General features: G+C 30.6%; 3 protein-coding genes across 6 annotated transcripts; 1 reads left to right on the forward strand and 2 right to left on the reverse strand.

Annotated features, from left to right (window-relative positions):
* Positions 1–16,343, reverse strand: LOC103575271 (uncharacterized). The gene is made up of 12 exons (XM_053740966.1): positions 16,300–16,343; positions 15,333–16,025; positions 13,858–14,360; positions 11,935–12,086; positions 11,336–11,609; positions 11,068–11,203; positions 10,828–10,996; positions 10,419–10,668; positions 10,276–10,352; positions 4,548–4,665; positions 1,639–1,862; positions 1–1,505 (listed from the first exon to the last, which is right to left on the reverse strand). Exons 3-12 carry the CDS (start codon positions 14,294–14,296, stop codon positions 120–122), a joined length of 3,225 nt encoding a protein of 1,074 aa, XP_053596941.1. The 5' UTR covers positions 14,297–14,360; positions 15,333–16,025; positions 16,300–16,343; the 3' UTR covers positions 1–119.
* On the forward strand, positions 15,179–20,081 carry LOC103575246 (triokinase/FMN cyclase). Of its 4 annotated transcripts, none has more exons than XM_053740965.1 (9): positions 15,179–15,299; positions 17,642–17,737; positions 17,797–17,885; positions 18,091–18,307; positions 18,516–18,761; positions 18,816–19,223; positions 19,299–19,552; positions 19,698–19,828; positions 19,905–20,081. In XM_053740965.1, exons 2-9 carry the CDS (start codon positions 17,650–17,652, stop codon positions 20,023–20,025), a joined length of 1,554 nt encoding a protein of 517 aa, XP_053596940.1. In that variant the 5' UTR covers positions 15,179–15,299; positions 17,642–17,649; the 3' UTR covers positions 20,026–20,081. The 4 variants fall into 4 exon arrangements, with proteins under 4 accessions (XP_053596940.1, XP_008553193.1, XP_008553178.1 ...); XM_008554971.2 differs by lacking the exon at positions 15,179–15,299 and adding an exon at positions 16,392–16,436; XM_008554956.1 differs by lacking the exon at positions 15,179–15,299 and adding an exon at positions 16,443–17,122 and having other exon boundaries at positions 17,563–17,737.
* Positions 19,830–23,022, reverse strand: LOC103575264 (CAAX prenyl protease 1 homolog). Its single transcript, XM_008554982.3, has 7 exons — positions 22,743–23,022; positions 22,508–22,654; positions 21,504–21,707; positions 20,911–21,435; positions 20,694–20,837; positions 20,074–20,623; positions 19,830–19,996 (listed from the first exon to the last, which is right to left on the reverse strand). Exons 1-6 carry the CDS (start codon positions 22,839–22,841, stop codon positions 20,405–20,407), a joined length of 1,338 nt encoding a protein of 445 aa, XP_008553204.1. The 5' UTR covers positions 22,842–23,022; the 3' UTR covers positions 19,830–19,996; positions 20,074–20,404.
* Between the last annotated feature and the right edge of the window lie 346 nt (positions 23,023–23,368).

A 23,368-nucleotide genomic window follows, 5' to 3' on the forward strand; every position in this document is an offset into this window, starting at 1 on the left:
TTTATCTCAAAGCACTAGATAAAAATAAAAAAAAAACAGACTACTTGCGTTTTGAATTAAAACACAAGTAATTACTTAAAAAAAAAAAACAACTTCTATAATTATAACAAATTTAAAATTTAAACTGGTACAAATTTACTCCGTCGCTTCAGTCTAAGATCCTGATCAGAGGATCCGGATGTAAGCCGTCTTCGTTTCCTCAGGGGTCTGGGAGTTGTATTTCTCACCGCTGGCGTTTGAAGTTTGGGAGCAGTCGCGAAAAAAGACGGACCCGTTGAAGCTGAGGACAGAACTGGCGACGACGAGGTAGATGAGTCCGAGAGATTTATTAATTTTTCACTAGACAAATTCGGACTATTGGCTTGCGGTAAAGACTGACTGCGTCGAGAGAGATCTTGAGGACCTACTGAGTCTCCATTTGTACAAGGGCTCGTTTTTTCAGTGTCTGTATTTCTCGAGTTGAAAAATTTAGCGAATAACGGAATGGGAATGGGAATAGGCAGAGGTATTGGTATAGGAATTGGGTAAGGAACTAGTACAGTGACCGGTGGCAACAATCCTCCCTGAGTATTTGAAACTTTGGCAGCACCTGGGTGGAGAGACGACGGAGATCCAGTTGACGGAGGCGGCGAACAAGTTTCGGAATAATTTCTTCTTGTGAATTGCAATGGCATCTTATGCGCGGCGGGATTCGTGAACCCTTTGGCTGCGTTAAATCCCATTGGATAGTGACTATAATTGTGCTGATGATAATGATGAGGCTCTGGAAGCCACATAGGTTTACCTGAAACTCGACGCGATCGATAACCCGGCTGACGTTTCACTGCATCTCTTACCAACAACTTTCTCACATCCTTAATAAATATCGTTCCTTCTCTCGAACAATTCGTTGGCGGCGATTCCTTACAACTTTCAGGTGAGGAACTCGTTGATCTCCTGCAGTTTTTAATCGTCGAACTGTTGTTATTATTCAGAGAGATACCAGGAGTAATTGAAACGTGAGACGACTCCGTACTTGATAATGATTTAGATGACTCGGTGATACGTTCCTGTAATCTGCGGCTCTCCTCATCTTTCAGCGACTCTCTGATGGCTTCTTCAACATTCTCATCGTCATCAACGTACACCACGTCCAGTTTACCATTACTTGGGTTATTGGTATTTATACTGCTGCTGCTACTTCTATTGTCAGACGACTGCAAGCAGCTGTCATTGGTATTTTTTTTTGTTAAGTGAGATTCATCTTCCGGTTTGTCGCAGGTACTCGGCCAATCACTGGGTTCGTCGTCAACGACAAGCGCTTCGTCATCTGGACTAGGGGGTGCGGATCTACAGTCTCTTAGCCAGAGCTCCGGTGTTATCAGTCCACCGCTACTTGGACTTGTAGGTGATGCACTTGGTATTCCATGCAATGCCAAGTGCGCTTGTGTTTCCCGGCAAAATATGTTCATTTTATATTGATTTAAACATTTATCACTACAAAATTGAAGCTGGCTTTCACCATCCTGTAAAATAAACCATAGAAAAATTTATTATTATTACTATTTATAATTAATTTTAAAAAACTTTTATGAAGGGTAAAATGAACATCCGTAAAAAATTATTAAATAATAAAATGAAATTTTTTAGTTAACTTACATGAAAATCGACGTAGCTAACGGAATGTCTGACATGCCGGCACCAATCGCAAGTTCGCGCTCGTTTAAAAGCCGCGCGTCTACCGGCAGCAAAACAAGCCTCGCTGCAAAATCTATTGGAATTAGTGAATCCAGAATTGCTGGTACCTTCGCAAGCCAATGACACACTTACTGGTTCCCATGTGCCGCCAGTACGTCCGCACCATGAGCATGACGTCGAACGATCTATGACACAAATCAATCAACGAATTAATCGGCCGGCTAATTAATTGTAGAAACAAACAAACAAATAATTAATTAATAGTAAAATTATATTTGAACATAATAACCCAGCAGGTTGATGCAACAAAATAAAACCAACAATAGCACGGGTAAGATTCGGCATCATGAAATTCAAGTGCGTGCGCGATCTTGTTTCGCGTCATATCGCGTTACGACGGAACACGAACCCATGCCCAGTTCCTCCCCCTCCTGCTGTTATACACTCATATATTTTGAGTTTGTTAGTTCAATAGTATTATTAACATTTCACGTGAATAATATGACTTTACTCATGAAATAAATATATACATATTTATATTTATATTTATAAATGTTATATAATATCACTAAAAGTATTAAAAATTAAAAGTAAATGTACAAGTACAAGTACATGGGCATTATTATAAATTTTACCTTTGAACCAAAGCCCAATTTTACACTACACGGTATCAAATATCGAGTTTATTCTATACTGTTCTGTAAATAATTACAGGTATTCCTCTCCTGTGTCCTCCTCGTCGTCGTCAACCAGATGAGAGCTCAGTAGAAACGATACGTTGGGACGGAGACAAGCGTCTCGACTCCTTTTGCTTATACGAACCATTTTCCAGTACACCAGAGACCTACAGAGCGTCTAGAATTTCAAGCACTGCTCTATACTATCTATTTTATCTATCTATCAGATCCAGCATCCAGTTTATCTGCAGTCGCCAGTCTCCAGCAAACCTGCTATTGCTTTATAGAAATCCAGAGTCGAGTGAAGAGCAGATTAGACTGGACTCGACTAGAGTATCAAGCGAAGCTGGATTCAAATGTACAAACTGTCTCATATTATTTTTATTTCATTCTCATTTATAGTATATTATATACATCTATATACTCAAAAAATACGTGGATTATAGTCGGAGTGGATGACTTTTTACTTAATACCCTCGGAGTAAAATTTACTCCGAAGGAAAGGAATTTTAAAACTAAAACTCTAAATTCAAGTGAATGTGTATCAAAAAATTTTCTGTTTACTCCGAATGCGGAATGATTTTTTTTTGAACTCCGGAACTCTGACGGAATAAATTTGAATTTAAATAAAATCCATAATTACTTCGAATTCAAATCGGAGTGAATTCGAACTCAAATAAAATTCAAATTTTCTCCTAATCGTCGCTGTCTATAAATAGAAAAAGTTTGAGTTTGAAAAAACAAACTTATGCTCCCGAATTTAAGTTTCAGGACACGGTCTTCATATTTATTTACTGGCGTACTGACCAAGTGTATTTTTCTGGTATCGATAGTACACATAATTAAATTTAAAAGCCTAAACAAATAATAAACTAAACTTAATACCAATAGTGTTGCGTTGTTTAAACTCTATGCCATTCTCGTTTAGAATTACTACTCAGAATATACATAACACGAGTCTGCTGATGATGACAGTACCAGAACAGTTACGGAATTCTAAAAATAATTTTTGTACTCACGTTCTTCGATTACATATTTAAATTATACTAGTATCCAACAAATATATTTACTCCCATTTAACTCTATCAATATATTTATATATAGTTAGTTCTAATTATCACTTGCAAGGCAAATAATTATTTTATTTTATTGTTCGAGTCATGCAAGCTTGATAAATAAAATCTGAAACTTGTTTTTTGTTATATTATAAATATATAATATGTAGTGGAGGTTCGTGTATTCGAGTACAGCAAATGTAACGAGTATTTAAATCCGCAGCAGAAAATGGTATCAAGTTACCTAATGCTATTCCTGATATATAAATGTATAGATTTTAATTCGTGTACTCGAAAAATAATTTAGATATTTTTTTTTTTAATTAATGAATTAATCAAAAGTATTCGTGCTAGTATTGATATATATGTCATATTGATGAAATAATTATATTTATAAAATAAAAGGTTTTTTTTTAATAATAGAAATATGTAGATAGAGACATAGTTGTTGAACAAGACGCTGTCATTAATCACTTGCAAAGTTTAGCTAAAATAATTTAGCTGTAACTAGTTAAGCACAGTCTAGTGCATTGTGGTCCTTGAAAGTTGTCGGATATTTAACGCAAAGGCTTGTTCGTTAAGTAAGATGCTGGTATATTAATTGAGCACTTGCCAGGTTTCACACTTTAACAGTGTATGATGTTATGAACACCGAAGAGCAAGGATGATGAGCTTTACGCCCCTTGTGGTATGTTATTATCTAACTTAAGAGCTTCTTATTTGCCCAACTATCTCTACGTAAGATGTCTTCATGTAATTGTGTTACGGTAATTATTGCAACTTAAAACTTTCAATTAAAGCTTACACTAGAAAATAATTACACTGCAAAAAAATGGAAGTGATTGCGGATTTTATTTCACTCCAAATTTACTCCGTTGGAGTTCTGGAGTTTTATTAAAAAAAAAAAAAAACTCCTCGGCTGCCTGATTTCGAAACTCAGTAAGGGACAAATTTTTAAAAATCGACTTCTTAATATTTTCAGTTCCAGTGGAGTCTTAGGAATATGATTCAATTCATATTTCAAAATTTTTTATGTCAGTTACTGTGTTTTGAAATCGGGCAGCCGATTCGCATTCTCTGGATTTAATCCGCGTTCACTTCGAAATTTTTTTTGTAGTGTGATAATAATAATAATTACCTGGAGTATCTGAAGCAGAATCACTATTTTCAATAACTTTAGGACTTGTTGCAGTTCCTTGATTGTCTTTAGATGAAGTGCTGCTAGTTTTATTAACTGGTGACCGTGACATTCGCGACTGCGGTGACTTTGATGACCTACTTTGTAAATTTATAGACCTGCTTGATCCTTTATCATCTGCGTAATTAATTACCCTGTCTGATGCTGATTGTCGAGATACTGATTGATAAACTCCCCGTGGTCTTGTAGCGAAATGATTTAAATTGAGACCACGTGTGCATCTACTGTCAACTTTGCCGTAACCGTACCAGCCTAATAATTCGCTCATTGCCTTGGCAGCATACTCCTGTAAAAAAAATATTTTTATTCAAATTAATATTATTTATTATTTACAGCTGCGTTTATTATTTTTTATTTTGTTATTGTTTTTAATTTTTATTTTAAATATCATATTTGCCCCACCTTAATGGAATATACTGTGCACCGTATTCAGTATACATACATGTATAATATTTCCGCGGAGCAAGAGAGAACAAATGTGAAATAGATATAGGTATCATCAGGAATATCGCATATAACGTTCGGATCAATCCATTAGTCGACGACGAGCGGTTTCAATTACAGCGCGTGCAACGGGCCATTTTTACTCATCTCTCATCCTTTCGTATCAATCGGTTATAAATAATGCCTACCATGTAGATTTTAAATTTCAAAATTTTTTTTCTAAATACATATTTTTAAATTTTTAACACACAAAAAAAAGGCGCAAATATTTTGCATTATGAATTGAAACCGAAAATTTTTTTTTCGCGCCAAGAAAATTTCACGAATGTTAATGTAGCAGAAGACAAATTTTAAATTTTAAAAAAATGCACTTATTAATTTTGAAATTTTTAAAATTTTATTTTATTAATTATTTATAATTTTAAATTTGTCTGCTACTGCTTAAATTTTCTTGGGGTGAAAAAAAATTTTTTTGAAATTTCGAATTTTATTTAAATTCGAATTTTCTCCATCACTTGAAGTTCTGGAGTTTAATATGAAGTGATTTCAGAGTAATCTGACTTTTACTCCAAGGAAATTAAATAAATAAACTCCGAAAATTTTTTACAATGAAAATTAATAATTAATTAATCCAGAAAAAAAAATTATAAAGCAATTAGTAAATTTAAAATAATTATTAATATATAAATAATAATTATTGTTATTATACAACAGACTTAAAGTTTCATATTACGTATATATGATGCACATGAAATCCGAGATAACCGGCTGTCTATACCATAGTTTGTTATATGAGATATATTCCCGTATAGTAAAGTAAAAAAAAATTTTATAATTTTAAAACAAAAAAAAATCATGATCATGATTTAAGACATTGACGTGTCAAACGTAATGTAAAGTAACGCAAGCATATTTTAATATTTAATAACGTATGTCAAAATATAATAAGAGACGAGTGGATCGAGTTACTAAAATTTTGATACTCAGAGCTCTTGTACATTTATTATTTGCTTTACTTCGCTTGTTAGCTGGTAATTACAGGTAAGACACACGTGGGACAATATTTAAATTTAACGTACAAGTGGACAGTGGATATCATTACTCTGGTCATTTCAAATCATGTAACTCCTACAGACTTTATAAGTATATGTATGTATGTTTCTATAGAACATAATACAATTGCGGACGATGTTATAGTTTCCAAAGGATCATTTGCAAGATCTTGAATTACTGATTTACGCTGAAGGCGGTCTTGTATTTCTCGATATGATACACTTGACTTGTTCTCGTTTAATCTACAAATAATAGTAACTTATATATTTATAGACTGTAAAAAAAATAAGAGTAATCACTCCTCTTCGCAGTAAATTTTACTCCAATCTGATTGAATAAATACGTCGTCAATTTTTATAAAATTATTTTTTGCTGAAAAATTTGAAAATAAAAAATAAAAATAATCTTGCGAAATTATAATTTTTGTCATGTAAATTTGAAAATAAAAAACGCGCCATTATTCAAAAATTTAAAATTAATAAATATGAGCTTTAATAAAATAAATGATTGGCAACAAAGTAAAAAAAATTCTAAAAAATATTCTTGCGTTTTAAAAAAAATTACCGGTGCCCTTGTAAACTCAGCGTTAATTAATAGAGAATATAAAATAAAAACAAATGTTTTAATTGTATATGTAGTATTTATTTCCCGCGTTAACTAGCAATCGAACAGGCTGCATTGCGGCTGATGGTGTACAGTGGAGATGCCACGAAAGTATACACGAGTAGTCCCATACACTGTAATTTCGTAAACTTTTCAAGCACGAAAAGCTTTTTGTACGGATATTTATCATGCACAAATTACTTATTTTTTTTTTTTACAAACTAGCGAAAAATAAAATACTGTTATTTTCTAATTAACCAAAAGCCAAAGCAACTTATCATCACTTAAAATTTAAACAATAAAAAATATATAATATTTAAGAGGTTCAAAGATTTGAGACTATTCCTGTACATTAGCAACCGAGGGTTTATTTAAGACTTTGCGTCAGCACGTGTTTGGTCTATTAAAAAACAGATTTTAAGTACGAGTTTGTAGCTCTGACGTAGATTATTTATCCCAAATAATTAATCTGTTTAATGACTTTAACTTTCATCCAAGTTTGAGTCGAGAGGTGGCTTTAACGAGATAATTACAGGCAAAGACTGAAAGACCAAAGACGTATTGAGTTTGAAATATGTCGTGCAGCATGTAAAAATCGACGAGATATAGACACATGAGTATAAGAAACCAAACACGCTCAGGTGAACATACAAGGTAAAAGGTATATAATGATGAGAGGCAAGCCGTTGGTGTTGCGTTTCAGCCTATTATGATTCCGAATAAATCAGGCGAAGGAGAAGTGTAACACGAGACTCTACTTCTCTCTTCTCACATAGATATATATACATATACTATATAGCTTATCTACATATATATATATATAAGTATAGAATACGTAAAACATAAACTTTTCAAATGCATTCTGTCACATCATGCTTTAAAAAAAATTAATTTTTAAATAATTTATAAACGTCATTACTTGTCAATTACTGTCTGTTACTACTTGACATTATGATTTAAAAAATTAGTACCTTAATTTCATCTTCAGATGGTTCTTTTTTTATATTAACTGTTGAATTACTACAATTATTTAAATTAACTTTAGTTTTCGATTTTTCAATATTACCCGCGCCGGATAATAGAGACGATTGTTTATTCATCACTCAGACACTTAATTAATCACTCACTTGCGCACTACTGATAAATAATACCAAAGTACATGTGTAGTAAGTACACTTAAATTGTCAATGTATTTACTAAGTTAAGTTTCACTTACAGCAAAGCGCGCACAATTTAAATTCAAACCACCAGATATTTGTGTTTAATTATCTGAGCGATGCATGATAAGTCGGTGTGAAATTTATTAAAAGATTGTTTTTGGCGGATAAAAGTTTAAAAATATAAATAGAGTTATCATTGTAGCGAGGACGTATGATGTACACCGATGTTTTAAAAAGATATTTAACTTTGGTGGGTTTATTTAAACCATGAGGAATTCATCCTCACAGAACTCGCTGATAAAAATAACTACGCGTGAGAATAATATATTAAACTTGTAACTTTATTTAAAATATATATATATATATATATCTATATATTTATAAATTCGAAACCCAGGGGAGATAGCACGCCACCAAGTTAATGTATTATATTAAGAACCCGCGCAATGTGATCCCAATATATGTTTAAACGCGTCGGTGGATTGTGACCGACTATTTGCCGCTACCGTCGCTGCATGACCAGGCGTCGCGACGCCGCTTATGATCTTTACCGAAAGCTCACGATTATCACCGAACCCATTTATTTATTATATATTACATTAAAATTATAAAACACGTGAGCTTTTATATCTGCGCTCCAATCAGTAAATAAATATTCATCAATTACATTCTGCTGCAATCATATATTGACATTAAATAAATAGCATGGATTAAAAATTAATATTTTTTATTTTTCAAAAGCATATTCAATTATAAACTTTAATTTTAAATAATTAATAACATGCATTTATATTTATTTCCATTAATATTTAAGTACTTATATTAATATATCCCCATTATTATTAATTATTTATTCCCATAATTATTGTTAATTTTTTTTTTTTAATTATATATATATATATATATTTGAATCTACAAAAATAATTTTTTTAAAATAAAAAAATATTTTGTACTTTGATTTTTAAAAATTCTTTGTGCATTAGACTATAAAGTACACTGTAAAAAATTTACGGAGTAAATCCGGAGTAAATGCGTGTATGACTATTTATTTATTATCGGAGTAAAATTTACTCCTAAAAAAAGTTTAGTTTAATATTAAAACTCCGAATCAGAGTAAATGCTCCTTATTTACTCCTGCGAAGTAATTTATTTTTTAAAACTCCGAAACTGAGTGCCGGAGTAAATTTGAATTTAAATTAAATTCATATTCACTCAACATTTTTTACAGTGTGATTCATTTGATTTTTATATATATGTTTCTAAAATTTATAACAGTATTAAATAATTTTTTTTATCGATAGTAAAATATTAAACAAAATTATTGATACTGATCTAGTATTAATTTTATAAATAATGCATAGAACAGAACTTATTAAGAAAAAAAAAATCATAACTCGAGTAGAGTTTTAAAGTAATGAAAATAAATGCGGCAATTAATATGGAATTTAAAATATTGAGCAAACGGTGAAAAATAGCATTAAGTATCCTCGCGTATTGTAAAGTTGTAGACTTTAATCGATATCGCAAGGTGCAGCAGGTTCCGTGTGCCATAACTTCTTAACATGATAATAAATCCAATCGTTAATCTTCTGAAAAAAATATTTAAGTATATATTGATCAATAAAATAAGTAGTGATGGTGATAATTTAAAAAATTTAATAGATGAAGAAAATAAAGAGGAGAGGAAGAAAAATTCTAATAAAATATAAAAGTAAAAAAGATATTTTATTAACAGAAGAAAAGTTTAAATGAAAAATAAATAAAACAATGAAAGTTAAAATAATAATAATAATTATTATTATTGTTGTAAAGTTTGAATATAAAAGTAAGCAAAAGCTTCATAAAAATAGTGTAAAGTACAAAGAAAGCGTCGTAAAGTGTTTAAAAAAAAATAATAATTTTAGTAATTAATAGGAGTCATAATTTTCTTGTATGTCTCAAGTCTTGATTTAATAATGGCAGACTTTCTGAGTACATGGCAGCGGCGGGAGAAAAGTAATCACAGTCATATTGTTTACACAAGTAATGCTTATTATAATTATTGAAGATTGTTGAATTATTAGCCGCTGCCGGACAATGATGATCAGAAGATCGTATTATGTGGGTAGAATTGTACAAACTAGACTTAAATCTCGTAGGAGTTGCATTTGCAGACAAGTTTGCTCGTACAAGTTGTTTTGAATTTCTATATGACCTACCTTCCAACTGAACACTGCCACCACTGAGTCTTGATATAGAACCGAATCCTTTTTTTGCTATTCCTGTAATTTAAATATTAATTATAAAATTTGTTATACGGGCATTAAATTATATTAAAAAGTATAAAAATAATTACCATCAAGACAGCAATCAGCATTTATAGATCCGTCTTCTAATTTATCTGGTTCTTCAACTTTATCTTCTTTGACGCAGTTAATAGCAAACATTACAATCGCTCCAATTATTGGAGGAATACCAGCAACAATAAAGGTCAATGTATAGGAATCTAATAACAATAATAATAAATATCAATTTATTTTATTTTCAAATAAATAATTTTATAAATAATCACCTGTGTGGTCAATTAACAAGCCGCCAATCGGTGGACCAGCAGTTAATGGTATTGAACATATCCCCAATAAAAATCCAATAGCTTGAGTCGCACCGCTCTTACCGCAAATATCAAACGCTATTGGGCCTAACAACGATATGAAGCATCCATCAAATAGTCCAAATAAAAGAGCTATCACTACTAAGGCTGAATAATATGGCGGAGTTAATGGCAAAAGCATTGTAAGTATTCCAATACTGATAAATGATATCTGAAAATATAATTAAATATATTGTTTTTAAAGAATATCAATCAATAAGTCAAATTTGAGATTGATGGGGTGCAACAGATGCTACTTTAAGAAGTCATAGAGATGTCTTACAAAAAGGAACGAAAAATTTTATTTCAAGAAACATAAATTGAAAAATACCTGTTGTAATAAAATTCTATTGACTCGCGGTAAATCAGCGATGTAACCAAATACTAATCTACCAACTCCTGATGTTATTCCAATACACATTACTGGAACTTTTCTATTAAATTCTTTTCCAAAACTTTTAATTACAAACGACCCGATATAGACATATGGCACAAAGTAACTAAATAATTTAAAATTGTTTAATTAATAAAGAAAAAAAATAAAAAAAGTATTTTTGAATTAATAACAAACCCAAATAATGCCAATGGAATAGCACTAGCCCAAACAACGTAACGTTTTTTTTTCCAAATCGATAAGTTGATCGTAGATTTTTTACATTTTGGATCTTGAGAACTTGATTTGTCTTTGACAGATGATTTTTCTTTCACTGAAATTTAAAATTTATTTAGCAAATTAGTTTATTATAGTTATGATTAAAAATGAGTTATAAATTTGAAATAAATTTCTAGGATCAAGTGAAAATTTTTCGCGCGAAGAAATTATTTTTTTCTGTACTTACTTGATATGGGTTTGAAAAGAACTGCGCACAACATTATTATTAGAGTAAGTATAGCCAGACTTCTCAAAGCTCCGACCATTCCAAAGCGATCGAGTAATGCGCTCATTACATACGGCATTATTGATGTAAATACCGAGCTTCCAGCAGTTACAATCCCATTGGCAAGACCAAGGCGCCGTTTGAAATAATGTCCCAAAATTACTAAACTTGGTGTGTATGCTAAACTTGCGCCCGTTCCATACATAATACCATAAGTTAAACATAATATTACCACCTGCAATTATTTTCAAATATTAATTCACCAGTCATTAGTCAATTTATTAAAGTAACCACTACCTTCTGAATAACAGATTTTTTTATTTATGTTTTTAAAAAAATTATTTAAAAATATTTTTTATATATGCGCGCTCTTTTTTAAAATTAATGGACATGCATAAAGTTCATGAATTATTTTTAATTTATTGGGTAGTCTGTAATATTTCATATATTTTTTTTTATGACAAATTTCAATCAAATAAAAAAATTGATTTTACTGGGCTTTAAAATTAGACAGGTAGTAGTTTCCTTAAAATTAATTAAAATAGAAAAATAATAATTACATCTTCGCAATATATTGAAGACAATAACATCCCAGCAAATGCTAATAACCCACCGATAAATGTTGTTAATTGTATACCTATTTTATCAGTTAGAATACCAGCAATTGGTGATAAAAAAAAAGTCGTCCCTATTGTGAGTGAACCAACGAGTGCTAAAAAATAAAAATAATTAATAAAAATTGAGTTTTAATTAGTAGGATAACGGGCGATAAGAGTAAGCCCGAATTACTCTATAATCTAGCAATCTATGTTTTCATTTTCCAAAAATGTCCATTTGTTTAAAAAAAACGCGGGCAAAGCTTCTATTTGTTGCGCAAGTACAACAAAGACAGATCGCCAGATCGATTACTCCGAAATCATTAATCTGAAAACCTCCCTATTTACTCCAGAGTAATTTTTATAGCCTATGAAATTTTTTTCCTTTAAATATTGAAGTTAATTAAATATAAATGAATTAATATACACAGTAATGACACATCATGTTTTATTATCTCAACACATGTTAAATCGTGTTACAGTTCATTGGGTCTTCGTAATATAAAAATATTAAATAATAATTAATTAGAAAAGAAAAAAAAATGACAGTAATATTTATATTTATATATGAGTAGGTGGGTCCCGTTGACCCAAGTGTTCCGAGTCGTTAACGTTAATCCGTCATTGTTAATTTAAAAATAAGTCAGTTATTATGAGATTAATTGATTGCAATTGTCTAATAATTGTGAGTACTCTCTGCCTCCCAGTGAGCAGTGGATTTATAAATATATTATTTAAGACAAATTATGTGTCTACTAAGACAAATCAAGAGATATGTCAAACATAAAATCGCAGCACAATAAATATAACGTTGGAGAGGTCAAAACACTCCGATATTCCGTTATCAAATACTGTAATTAATATAATTATAATATTATAATACAGTTTTTTACAACGAAATATGGGAAAAAAATATCTATTGTTGCCTATTAATTTAAAAATAATCGAGATATCCTCGAGCACAGTTCAGTGACCAATTTATACACGTTTTATCTTACTTTATTTTATTATAAAAATCTACTGCCTGCTGATCAAGTACAAGTCGCTTTGTTTTTTAAAAGCTCAGATTTTTAAGCAGATAAATAAAAAATAAGGTCGTTTATTTTAAAAATAAATACTTTAAGATAATAGTATAATTAAATGATTCTAAAAATAAGTAATTACTCATTGAAACTTTTATTTTTTAAGTCGTAAATTTTGATTGCATTGTTTTTTTAAAATAAATATCAAAGTATTGAATAATTTAAAATTTTGATAAAAATGTAGTTGAGAGACAGACAGTAATAAATTTATAAATTTAAAATAAAAATATAAATACAAATAAATAAATTTATAATAAAAGGTCAAATAATAAATAAATTACCAAGACCGTCACGAACAATATATATATATACATATTTATTCGTAAGACAATTTAATAATGAACTTGTTAATTTTTATGAGTAAATTCAATTTTATTATAAAGAGATTGAGAAAAAATAATGACAGCTTAGTCCGGGAATCGAACCCAGATATTCTGATATCGCGTCGACTGCCTTCATATATTATTATTAATAATAATAACTTCTGTAATTAAAAAAGTAGTCATTTTTTTCTGAGACCGAGGGACAGAAAAAGTGATCCTAAGGTTCTATTATGGGCACTCTAATAACTGGGCTTCTTTATTGCTATTATACACTAGACGGGCGTGTAAAGTTCACCGGGTCAATTTTAACACCGAAATTTTTTTGTGTAGGGTAAGAGTAGCAGTACGAAGCCCCAAACCAGTAGCCAACCGGGCCTATGACATTGGCTTGAAATATATATAGATATAATTGAACATGAGGTGGCTGGCTACTGGTTTAATCGAAATTTAGCTGATTGATAATAAATTAAAAATAAACTTACATGCTTTAGCTTCAGCGCTAGTCTCCCCAAGATCTTTTAATTTTTCCGTAAGCTGAACTTGCATCAAAGAATACGAATTAATAATACTGAATAAAATTCCATTGATAATAAAACTCCCGAGTAAAATCATCCAAGCGCGTATTCCGCCATCAGGTGGATTATTTTGATTGGCCGAAATTTTGTCATCCTTAGAAAGAGCATCCTTCAGTTTAGAGTTTTGGCTGCTGAAATAATTTTGCGACTTGTATTCATCCGTTAAAAAAACAACAGATTGCTGTCCAATGAATGGATTACGTTCTTCCTGATCATGATTACTATTAAAATTATCCGATTCGTCTTTATTATTTGTTACTCCGGTTACTGCTGAACGTTTTGTGTCGTCGAGAGCCATTGTGCTGTCTAAATCAGCATTTGGTTCATTATAATCAGTCGCTGTCATGACTCGCTCTATACATTACTGATGAAAAAACCACCAGATGAATTTTATCTGCCACTGTGTAGGCCTAAAAATAGTTTCCTATTAAATTATTTTTTATTTGTCTTAATTAAAGTCTACTTGGAGTGGGGTCAGGGCTCAAGTGTTTAATCTAAACGATATTCTGTATCAGAATCACTGATTGTTTTATTAATAAAACTTTCATTGATTGATTGACTTATTGATTGATCCATCGTGTAAAGAATTTTCAGAAAGACCTCTCTACATACAATGTATATAAATATCTTGCTTTATTTGTTTACTAAATTAATATGAGTAATATAAAATATGACATGCGTACGATATATTGCTTGAGTTTCAGAGTTCGAATTAAACAGACGTTCAATTCAAATAAATTTTTAATTAATTGACCGCTTCTTTTTAATTTAAATTTTTAAATATTAATATTTTTTTTTATAGAAAAAAAAAGTATGAAAAAAATTTTTTTTATAAAAATTTAAAAAAAAAATAAAGAATCCAATTTCCGGTAAATAATTAGCGTGACGTATTAAATTTTTGAAAAAATAAAAATATAAAAATAATTAAGTTTAAGTTAAATTGACTCGAGTATTTTTTCGTTGATTCAATAGATTATGACGAAAGAAATTATCTTTATTACTAAGCCATTGATTATGAAGTAATTAGTAATTTTAGATTAAGCCAACAACAAAATGGTATTGAAAAAAAAATCATGTATTTTTTTTGAATTATAATTTAAAATATGCAAAGTAAAACGTAATGTACGGTAGCATTATCGATGCACGTGTCAGACGGATAATAAAATATGCCAATAAAAAATAATTTTAATCACTATTGTAGTTATCAGTACGTCAATTGATAAATTTATATATTTACATTTGCAATGATATATCTGTCTGAAAATAATTACCAGCAGTTTTAATATCAAGTGCGGGAAATTTAAAAAAAAATTAATGGGATTTAGAGTAAAATAATGAATATAAAAGGTGTAAGTTTATAAAATAAAAAATATTTAACTCACAACAGAACACGAGCACAAGGATTATTTCTGACTGGCTTGCGAGATGCTACTGCTGCGGTGAACCAACCGCGACATGTATTGTCGTTTGAAAACTACTACTTGCAAATAAACCTCACAGTATCTACTATACGAGACGCACATATATATTTATATATGTATATATATATATCAAGACGTTTTATATTCGTGGTGTTAGCATGATCTTTGTCTCTTTATCCTTCTCTTCCTCCCCCAATTGCCCTGTCTCTCTCTTCGGCATCGGTCTCTTCCTTCTCTTCTCTTCTCTTGATACTATTAGAAGCTTTACTAGTATCATTACTTCATATTAAACCTCAATCCTCACACCCTAATCTAACTGATATCACTATGCGCAATAGTTAATCTCATTTAACTCTCTTTTAAATTATTTCCCGCGGTCTCTCCCCACGTCAGCGTATGTTTATATTATTATTTACCAGTACTGGATTGCGATTTACACTTACACGTAAATACTTGGCAATAAACAAGTAAACTTATCCGTGTTTACATCCATCTTTCAACACTCTATTATTATTATTATTATATCAATTCAAATATAATGTATTATATACACATGACAAGTTCATACGCACTCAATTGTAATTACATATATTTATCCGACTCTTACAATTAAATTATTTCATTAATTGCATGTAATTTTAAAATTACTTTACACTTAAAAATTATTAGATAATTAAATAATTGAATAAAATGATACTGAAGTTAATAGGCAATTAGCAATTTTCAAATTACTTTTTTTTTAACAAATCAATTAAAAAAAAAAAAAAATGCACGTGTAGAAAATTTAAAAAACTTCAAGTGCTATTTTTTGAAAATTTTTTTTTTTTTAATTTACTGGTTTAAAAAAGAATAAAAAAATTATTAGACGTCGGCTAACTTCGGTATCATAAATAAATGCGTTTTTTTTTTTTTTTTTGAAATACTGTACTTAATTTAATTGTTGAGTTTATGTATGTAAATGTAAAACTAAACAAAAATTGTAACAAGTCGAACTATTTCCTCATATATTTGTCCCTTCTATTCTCGCATGCGCATCAGAAAATGAAGACAGTGACGTTGGAGCAGGTAAAAATTATCTAGAGCTTTATATTTAAACTCAATAAATAGAATAATGATTAAATATAAATATATAAAACTTATGTCTAGTAATTATAGTTAATGAGACAAGTATAGGAAAAGGTTGATAATGACATTACGATTGATTACTTTTTTATCGTGTATTGAATATGCGTACATGATTTTATCAAAGTCAAATTGCTTGTGATACATGACCTACTAATGCAATACATGTGTATATTTATATATTTACATTTATATAAATGTAAACATTACTTACTTAACATATAATTATTTTTTTATGTATTTTTTATAAATGCGCTCACGCAATCTCTCCTCCGAGATCTAGACGGTCCAATAAAATACGATGCGACTAAACTGCCCCGGCAGATCACTAAATATTTCCTCTACTTAGACAATCAAGGTCAAAGATCATAACTATATATTGTAAGCTCAGCTGTTCACTCAATGGACAGTGAAGTCATTAACGCCCGCGCAATAAGTCGCTCCGATTCATAAAAAATTTTTTTTGTTTTCTTATTTTCATTTTATTTTTTTTAATTGCAACTAAAATGTCAAGTAAACAATTGATTAATTCTGTTGACACAACTGTTGGTGAAACGTTATCTGGACTTTGTTGCGCTTATCCAAAATTGGAGCATCATCAGACTAAAAATGTTGTTCTGATAGCGAATGTAAGTTTTTTTTATCCTAAAGTTAGAAGAAGACAATTATCAATGTGACAGCAGATAGTTGTCAATTTTTAAATAAGAGAACTAAATGTAAATTTAATTAAATAAAAAAATACACATTTACAGAATTTTAAATTCAGTATGTGCATTTTTTTGTTTTTATGTTTTTTAATTAGTTTATTTTTAATTTAAAATTTTTCAGATATCTGTTGGACTCACACATAGACAATTAAGAATTTTCGTATTTTTTTTTTCAACTAATAAACGTCAAAAAAAAAAAAAAAACTAAAAAAATACACATGTAGAAAATTAAAAAATCTATGGGTGCAATTTTTTAAAATATATTTTTTTTTATGATTTATTGTTTCTGAATAAATCCAAAAATTATTAAAATGCTGACTTGAGTATCATTTGTTAATTAATTAATATATTACTTATTTTAGTATAATAATCGTAAAAATAAAGTATCAATAATTAGTGGTGGAGGAAGTGGACATGAACCATTTGCTGCTGGTTTTGTAGGTACCGGAATGCTGACAGCTTCAGTCGCTGGATCTGTATTTGCTGCACCACCTCCTAATCATATTCTCCATGCTTTGAATTCAGTTTATAATGATGGTAAATTCATATATTCATATTATCTGATATTTAATTAATTTGTTTATTTGTTGCTTCAGCTGGTACATTGGCTGTGATACCAAATTATACTGGTGATTGTTTGAATTTTGGAATAGCTATTGAAAAAGCTAGACAAAAACATCCCAAGGTATAAAAAATATGTAAACACTCAAAAATATTTATTGATTAAAGAAACTCAAGTATATATTTTTGTCAAAAAGTAATCAGTCATCTTATCAGAAGCCTTGAAAATGAATATCAATTAGTCGTTTGACTGAATAAATAAAATATATGAGCAATAATATTTACTTATATGTTTTGATAGTTTGGTAAATTAAATTGTTTTTATAAAGATTTCAGAAATAATAATCGGAGATGACTGTAGTATTCCGAAATCTGATCAAGGTCGTGCTGGCAAACGAGGACTTGTTGGTATATTATTTGTTATTAAAATAACTGGAGCAATGGCTGAACGAGGAAATGGTATTGATGAAATATTATACCATGCTAAAATACTAGCGGATTGTATAGCAACTTATGGAGTTGGGTTACGCTCATGTTCTTTACCTGGTTTGCTTTTATTTATTTTATTTTTTGTAAAACATATCTATGACTAATAAAAATAATAATAATATTGCTGCAGCTTGTGATCAAATGTACTGACACTTTTTTTTTTAAAAAAACGAGTCCAGAATTTTTATTTTAATTCATCAACTGCAGACTAAAATCTGCCTAGATAAATTTCAGCTTGGTCGTAAATTAAATAAATATTTTTCAGGACAAAATATGCTGGTCGATATGCCAGCAGATGAAATAGAAATAGGACTTGGTGTCCATGGAGAAGCTGGATATCGTAGAATAAAAATAAAAAAGGCATCTGAAGTAGTTGGTATATTACTGGAAACTATTTCTCAAACATTATCATTACTCAGTAATGACTCGGTTGCTGTTTTGGTAAATAATTTTGGGGGAACAAGTCAATTAGAACAAGGAATCGTCATCAATGAAATAGTTACGCAACTGAGTAAGTAAAAAAAAATAATAATAATTTTTTTATTAATATTAAAAATTATTATAGGAAGTAAAAATATAAAAGTATGCAGAATTTATTCTGGAGTACTAATGACATCATTAGACGCTGCGGGGATTCATATATCTATTTTAAAACTGCTAGAAGAATATAAAAAATTATATATTGATTGTCTTGATGACACAACGGAAGCACCCTGCTGGCCAGGATGTGCTTACAGTCTTCCTGCATTAAATTGCATTGATAAAAAATTTTCGAGTGCGCAAGTACCTGATACTAAAGATTTTAAAAAAAATTTTGTTGGTCCAAAATTAAATGAGCGAGAGAGCAGAATAATTAAGGAATGTTTGATAAATGCATGCAAAGCAATTATTAATAACGAAGAGACATTAAATACATTGGACCGTGGCTGCGGTGATGGCGACTGCGGTTCCACGCACAAAAAATTAGCTGACAGTAAATAATTTTTTTCAGAGTTATAAATAAACAAGGTAGTTGAGTAACTGATATTTAAATAAATGATTCGAACAGATATTTTAAAATCTATGGATACTTTGAGTACTTCATATCCAGTTTCATTGCTTACTGAGCTGTCAGAAATAGCAGAAGAGTGTATGGGAGGAACTTCAGGAGCTGTTTATAGTTTGATGTTTACAACAGCGGCTTCAGCGCTAGCAGACTCAGAAGCGGAAGCTGGTTGGCCTCAATTGTGGGCACAGGCTTGGAGATCTGCTATCAATGGTGTTATTAAATACAGCAAAGCTGAGCCAGGCGATAGAACGATGGTTTGAGACATGTTTTTTTTTACTTAGTCTACCAAAAAAATCCATATGGAAATCCAGCCTAGATTATTATCCTTATTCTTATTCTATTCGCCAACTAATTTATTGACAGCAGTAATTAATAAGCAGACTTAAAATTTTTTTTCAGTTGGACGCATTAAATCCTGCGTGTGCTGCATTTACCGATCAACTAACTCACGCTGAATTTAATGTAGTTATTAAAAAAACTGTCGACGCAGCTAAATTAGGATGTAATTTAACGAAACAAATGATTCCTAAGTAATATAAATTATGTATATTTGATATTAATTATAAGAAATAATTTATAATTATTTATTAAAATAATAAATTATAGAGCTGGACGGGCTGCGTATGTAAAGCAATCGAAATTTTTAAATGACGTTGATGCAGGAGCGTTTGGAGCTGTGATTTGGATTAATGCTATTGCTGAAATATTAATTAGAGAAATAGAATAAAAGTAATGAAAGACATAAAATATAAGAGATGTACGTTAAAAAACTCACATATGTAAAATCTTTGGTACATTAATTTTAATAACGCGTGGACCAATATTTTATCTGATGAACAATTATTTTTTTATGTATAAATTATAATAATAATTTTATTTTAATAAAGAAATGTTGCATTAAAAAAAATGTATCGCGGTTTATAAATATTGTGGAAGAAAAAAATATCTTTATGGATAATTACATTAATTATACTCACACACACATGACATGACAAAAATGACGGACTTTAAGAATGTATACTGATGTGTACACAACAACAATTGACAATTATGCCCATTTTTTCTTTGTTATTACTCACAAATAATGAAAATTTTTTTTCATCATATCAATCATACTTATCAAGTGCTTCAAGACGCTCGAGTAGAGGTGGATGGCTATGATGCCATCCGGAGTAAAGTTTGTCGTACAATGGGAATGATAAATTATCTTTGTGCAATTTAACTAATGCACGTTTTAATGCCGCAGCGTGCCCAAGTTTTTTACCAAATGCATCAGCTTGGAATTCAAAACGCCGTGAGTTTACAGTCATCAGGAACCCAAACAGCTGAAATTATCATATTTTTTTAGATTAAAATCAATTTATTTAATTAATGATTTATTAAATTAATAATTACCGTATTCAAAGGAGTTAAAATATACATCATGACAACAATGAGTCCAATGAAAATTGGCTGGGAATCAGTGAAACCAAAAGCTGTATAAATTGACTGGCAGTTCAATAATTTAGCAAAGGGAATAAAATTCATGACAAAGCTTATCTGCAAATAAACAAATGAATTATTTTAATTAATGTTCAATAATTATTATAATTAATTGTGGAAAAAAAATTACCTGAGCTAATGCTAAGCCCTTGAGAGTATGACTGTATTGCCAGTGACCCAGTTCATGAACCAAGATCGCAAGTACCTCGTCAACTTCACAGCCGTAATCTTCCTTGCCTTTGCCATCAGGATTAACATTAGCCTGAGAGTATTCTTTGACGAGGGTATCGAAGAGGACAATCCTCTTGTGCTTGTAGAAACCGTACATGTAAGCGTTGGAGTGGGAAGATCTCTTGGAACCTTCGACAATGTACAGTTTGTACAATGGGAAATTCAATGACGCCGCTAGTGCTTCAATCTTCTGCTTCAATTCGCCCTCCGGCAGCGGGGAGTACTTGTCAAAAAGCGGCGCAATAACTTCCGGATAAACTACGGACATGAAGAGTGTAACTGCTACCGTAAATATCCAGACGTAGAAGAAGAAATAGTCCCCGCCGTTTTTGATAATCCACACCAGTCCGCACAACAATGGCGGCCCGATTATTTGACCTACCATGAACTTCAGAAACTGATCTCTAATGAAAAATTTCACCGTCTGTAAAAATGAATTATTTTATTAATCAATTATTTTGAATATTTAAATCTATTTAATTTAAAAATTACCTGTTTATTAAAACCATGTTTTTCCTCGAGGACGAAGACGTTGTATATTTTAAAAGGCATGTCAATAATTGTCGATACCGTGTTCATAATAATTAGTACGCAAGCACTAACTATTATTTCGTTTGATGTATCCAGAGCAAGGAATTCCGTCAACATGAGACCCCATTGCCAGTAATAATAAAATGCGTACGTAAGTATTACGATCTATTGAATAAAATAAATAAATAATTTAAATTGAGTGTTTAGTTGCCTTGAAAACTTGAGTAATAAAAAATTTACAGGAAAATGCCGTTAAATAAATTTATGTCTGATATTAAAATTTAGTATATATATTAAATAATTCATTAAGCAGAAAGAATTTGGGAGGGAAAATAGAAATAGACGAAAAGGAGCTTGAGCTGCGAAGGAAGACTTCAGCTACTGATCCTGTCCAGCAGTAAGAGGGAAAAGAAGGCACGAGAACGTGGAGGCGATGGAAATAAAGGAGAACAGCTGGCTCAGGAAGTAGTAAACCAGCTCTGGACAGCCGGTGAAGACGATTGTGAAATACGCTAAGAAGTATGAACAATAAATGATAAAAAAGAAGTGCTAAGAAGTAAAGAAGATCAAGGATAGTCAAAGGAAACCAAAAATTAGACCTAGTACCCGATCATTCCATGTATTTTTATATCTGTACTCAATAAAATTTAGTAAATATCAATATACAAATACATGAATGATCAGGTACTGGGTCTCTTACCTTACAGTAAAGAAAATAAATAAATGTAATATTAAAAAATTCATGTATTAAACTGATAAATTGATAAATGAGTAAGCCGATCATAAAATCTATCAGCCGATTATCAAAAGATTAAATAAATAAACTATGAGCTAAAATTCAAAATGTCTTCATGCGCAAGGACAAAATTTAAATAAAATTATTTGTCCTGTTTTTTAGATGATAACAATTTTTGACTCGCGGTGTAATTAGTAATATTAATTAATGTTTAATATGTAATTTTTACCGTATTGACAGTAGTTGCAAAAAGATCATGAATATTGCTGTAGGCATTTTTATCAAGCGCATAAACTCTAGCTTTCTGATACAAGTCTTCAGTCATCAAACCACCTAGTGATGTAGGCAGTGAAGTCAATGTTTGCATCAATTTTCTCTGCAACGAAAAATAATTATAAAAAAAAAAAATATATAATTAAATAATAGATAACAAAATGCCACGTGTTGTAAAATAAAATACTAACCTGACGCAAACTCAAATAAAGCTCCCAGAAATAAAGTATCCAAATAATAGCAAGTATTGAATAACGTATATGCGCTTCATTTTCCGTTAATACCGCCATTTTAATAAATAAACAATCTCACGGTATTTATTAAGCAGAAGTCGCCGCGTACGCAGCACAGCGTCCAGGTCCGGGTATAGCTCCGGGTCTGGATGATCAATAGCAACGGCAATGGTATAAATATATGTGATTATGATTTCAATTTCAGCTGTTCTTGCTTTAATATTTTCCTACACATGCTAACACTCGGAAAATCAGACGCAGATAGCACGACATGGTAATTATTTGTACTAAAAGTAATTCAAAAGCCGGCCGGTGAAGACGCTGTTTGTTCAACACGTGGCGGGATACTACAGGCGTATTTAATTTTTTTTAAAGCCTTCGAACTAAACCATCTAGAGACCAGAGATTTTATTTACCGTACCCTCTCTCTACACTAGACCACTTGGAAAATCTCGACCATTACTGAAGATTTATATCAAACCTAGTGACCACCCGCATCTGCGAGCAGCCCTTCGGTCCTTTACCTTCTAAGAAGTCCAAAAATAGATTCATTTTCTTTCTTTTTCGAGGATTCTGTGAAGGTT

The sequence above is a fragment of the Microplitis demolitor genome, chromosome 7 (genome assembly GCF_026212275.2).
Source record: "Microplitis demolitor isolate Queensland-Clemson2020A chromosome 7, iyMicDemo2.1a, whole genome shotgun sequence".
Classification (NCBI taxonomy): Eukaryota; Metazoa; Arthropoda; class Insecta; order Hymenoptera; family Braconidae; genus Microplitis; species Microplitis demolitor.

Excerpts from the sequence above, each read along its gene's own strand:
- LOC103575264 (XM_008554982.3), bottom strand. The coding sequence starts at position 22,841 with ATGGCGGTATTAACGGAAAATGAAGCGCATATACGTTATTCAATACTT. Across the intron at positions 21,708-22,507 it reads TTGCAACTACTGTCAATACG|ATCGTAATACTTACGTACGC; the intron begins GTAAAAATTACA and ends TTTATTCAATAG. Across the intron at positions 21,436-21,503 it reads AACATGGTTTTAATAAACAG|ACGGTGAAATTTTTCATTAG; the intron begins GTAATTTTTAAA and ends TCATTTTTACAG.
- LOC103575271 (XM_053740966.1), bottom strand. The coding sequence starts at position 14,296 with ATGACAGCGACTGATTATAATGAACCAAATGCTGATTTAGACAGCACA. Across the intron at positions 12,087-13,857 it reads TAGCGCTGAAGCTAAAGCAT|CACTCGTTGGTTCACTCACA; the intron begins GTAAGTTTATTT and ends TTTATTTTTTAG. Across the intron at positions 11,610-11,934 it reads CTTCAATATATTGCGAAGAT|GTGGTAATATTATGTTTAAC; the intron begins GTAATTATTATT and ends AAATAATTGCAG.
- LOC103575246 (XM_008554956.1), top strand. The coding sequence starts at position 17,000 with ATGTCAAGTAAACAATTGATTAATTCTGTTGACACAACTGTTGGTGAA. Across the intron at positions 17,123-17,562 it reads ATGTTGTTCTGATAGCGAAT|TATAATAATCGTAAAAATAA; the intron begins GTAAGTTTTTTT and ends TACTTATTTTAG. Across the intron at positions 19,829-19,904 it reads ACGAAACAAATGATTCCTAA|AGCTGGACGGGCTGCGTATG; the intron begins GTAATATAAATT and ends AATAAATTATAG.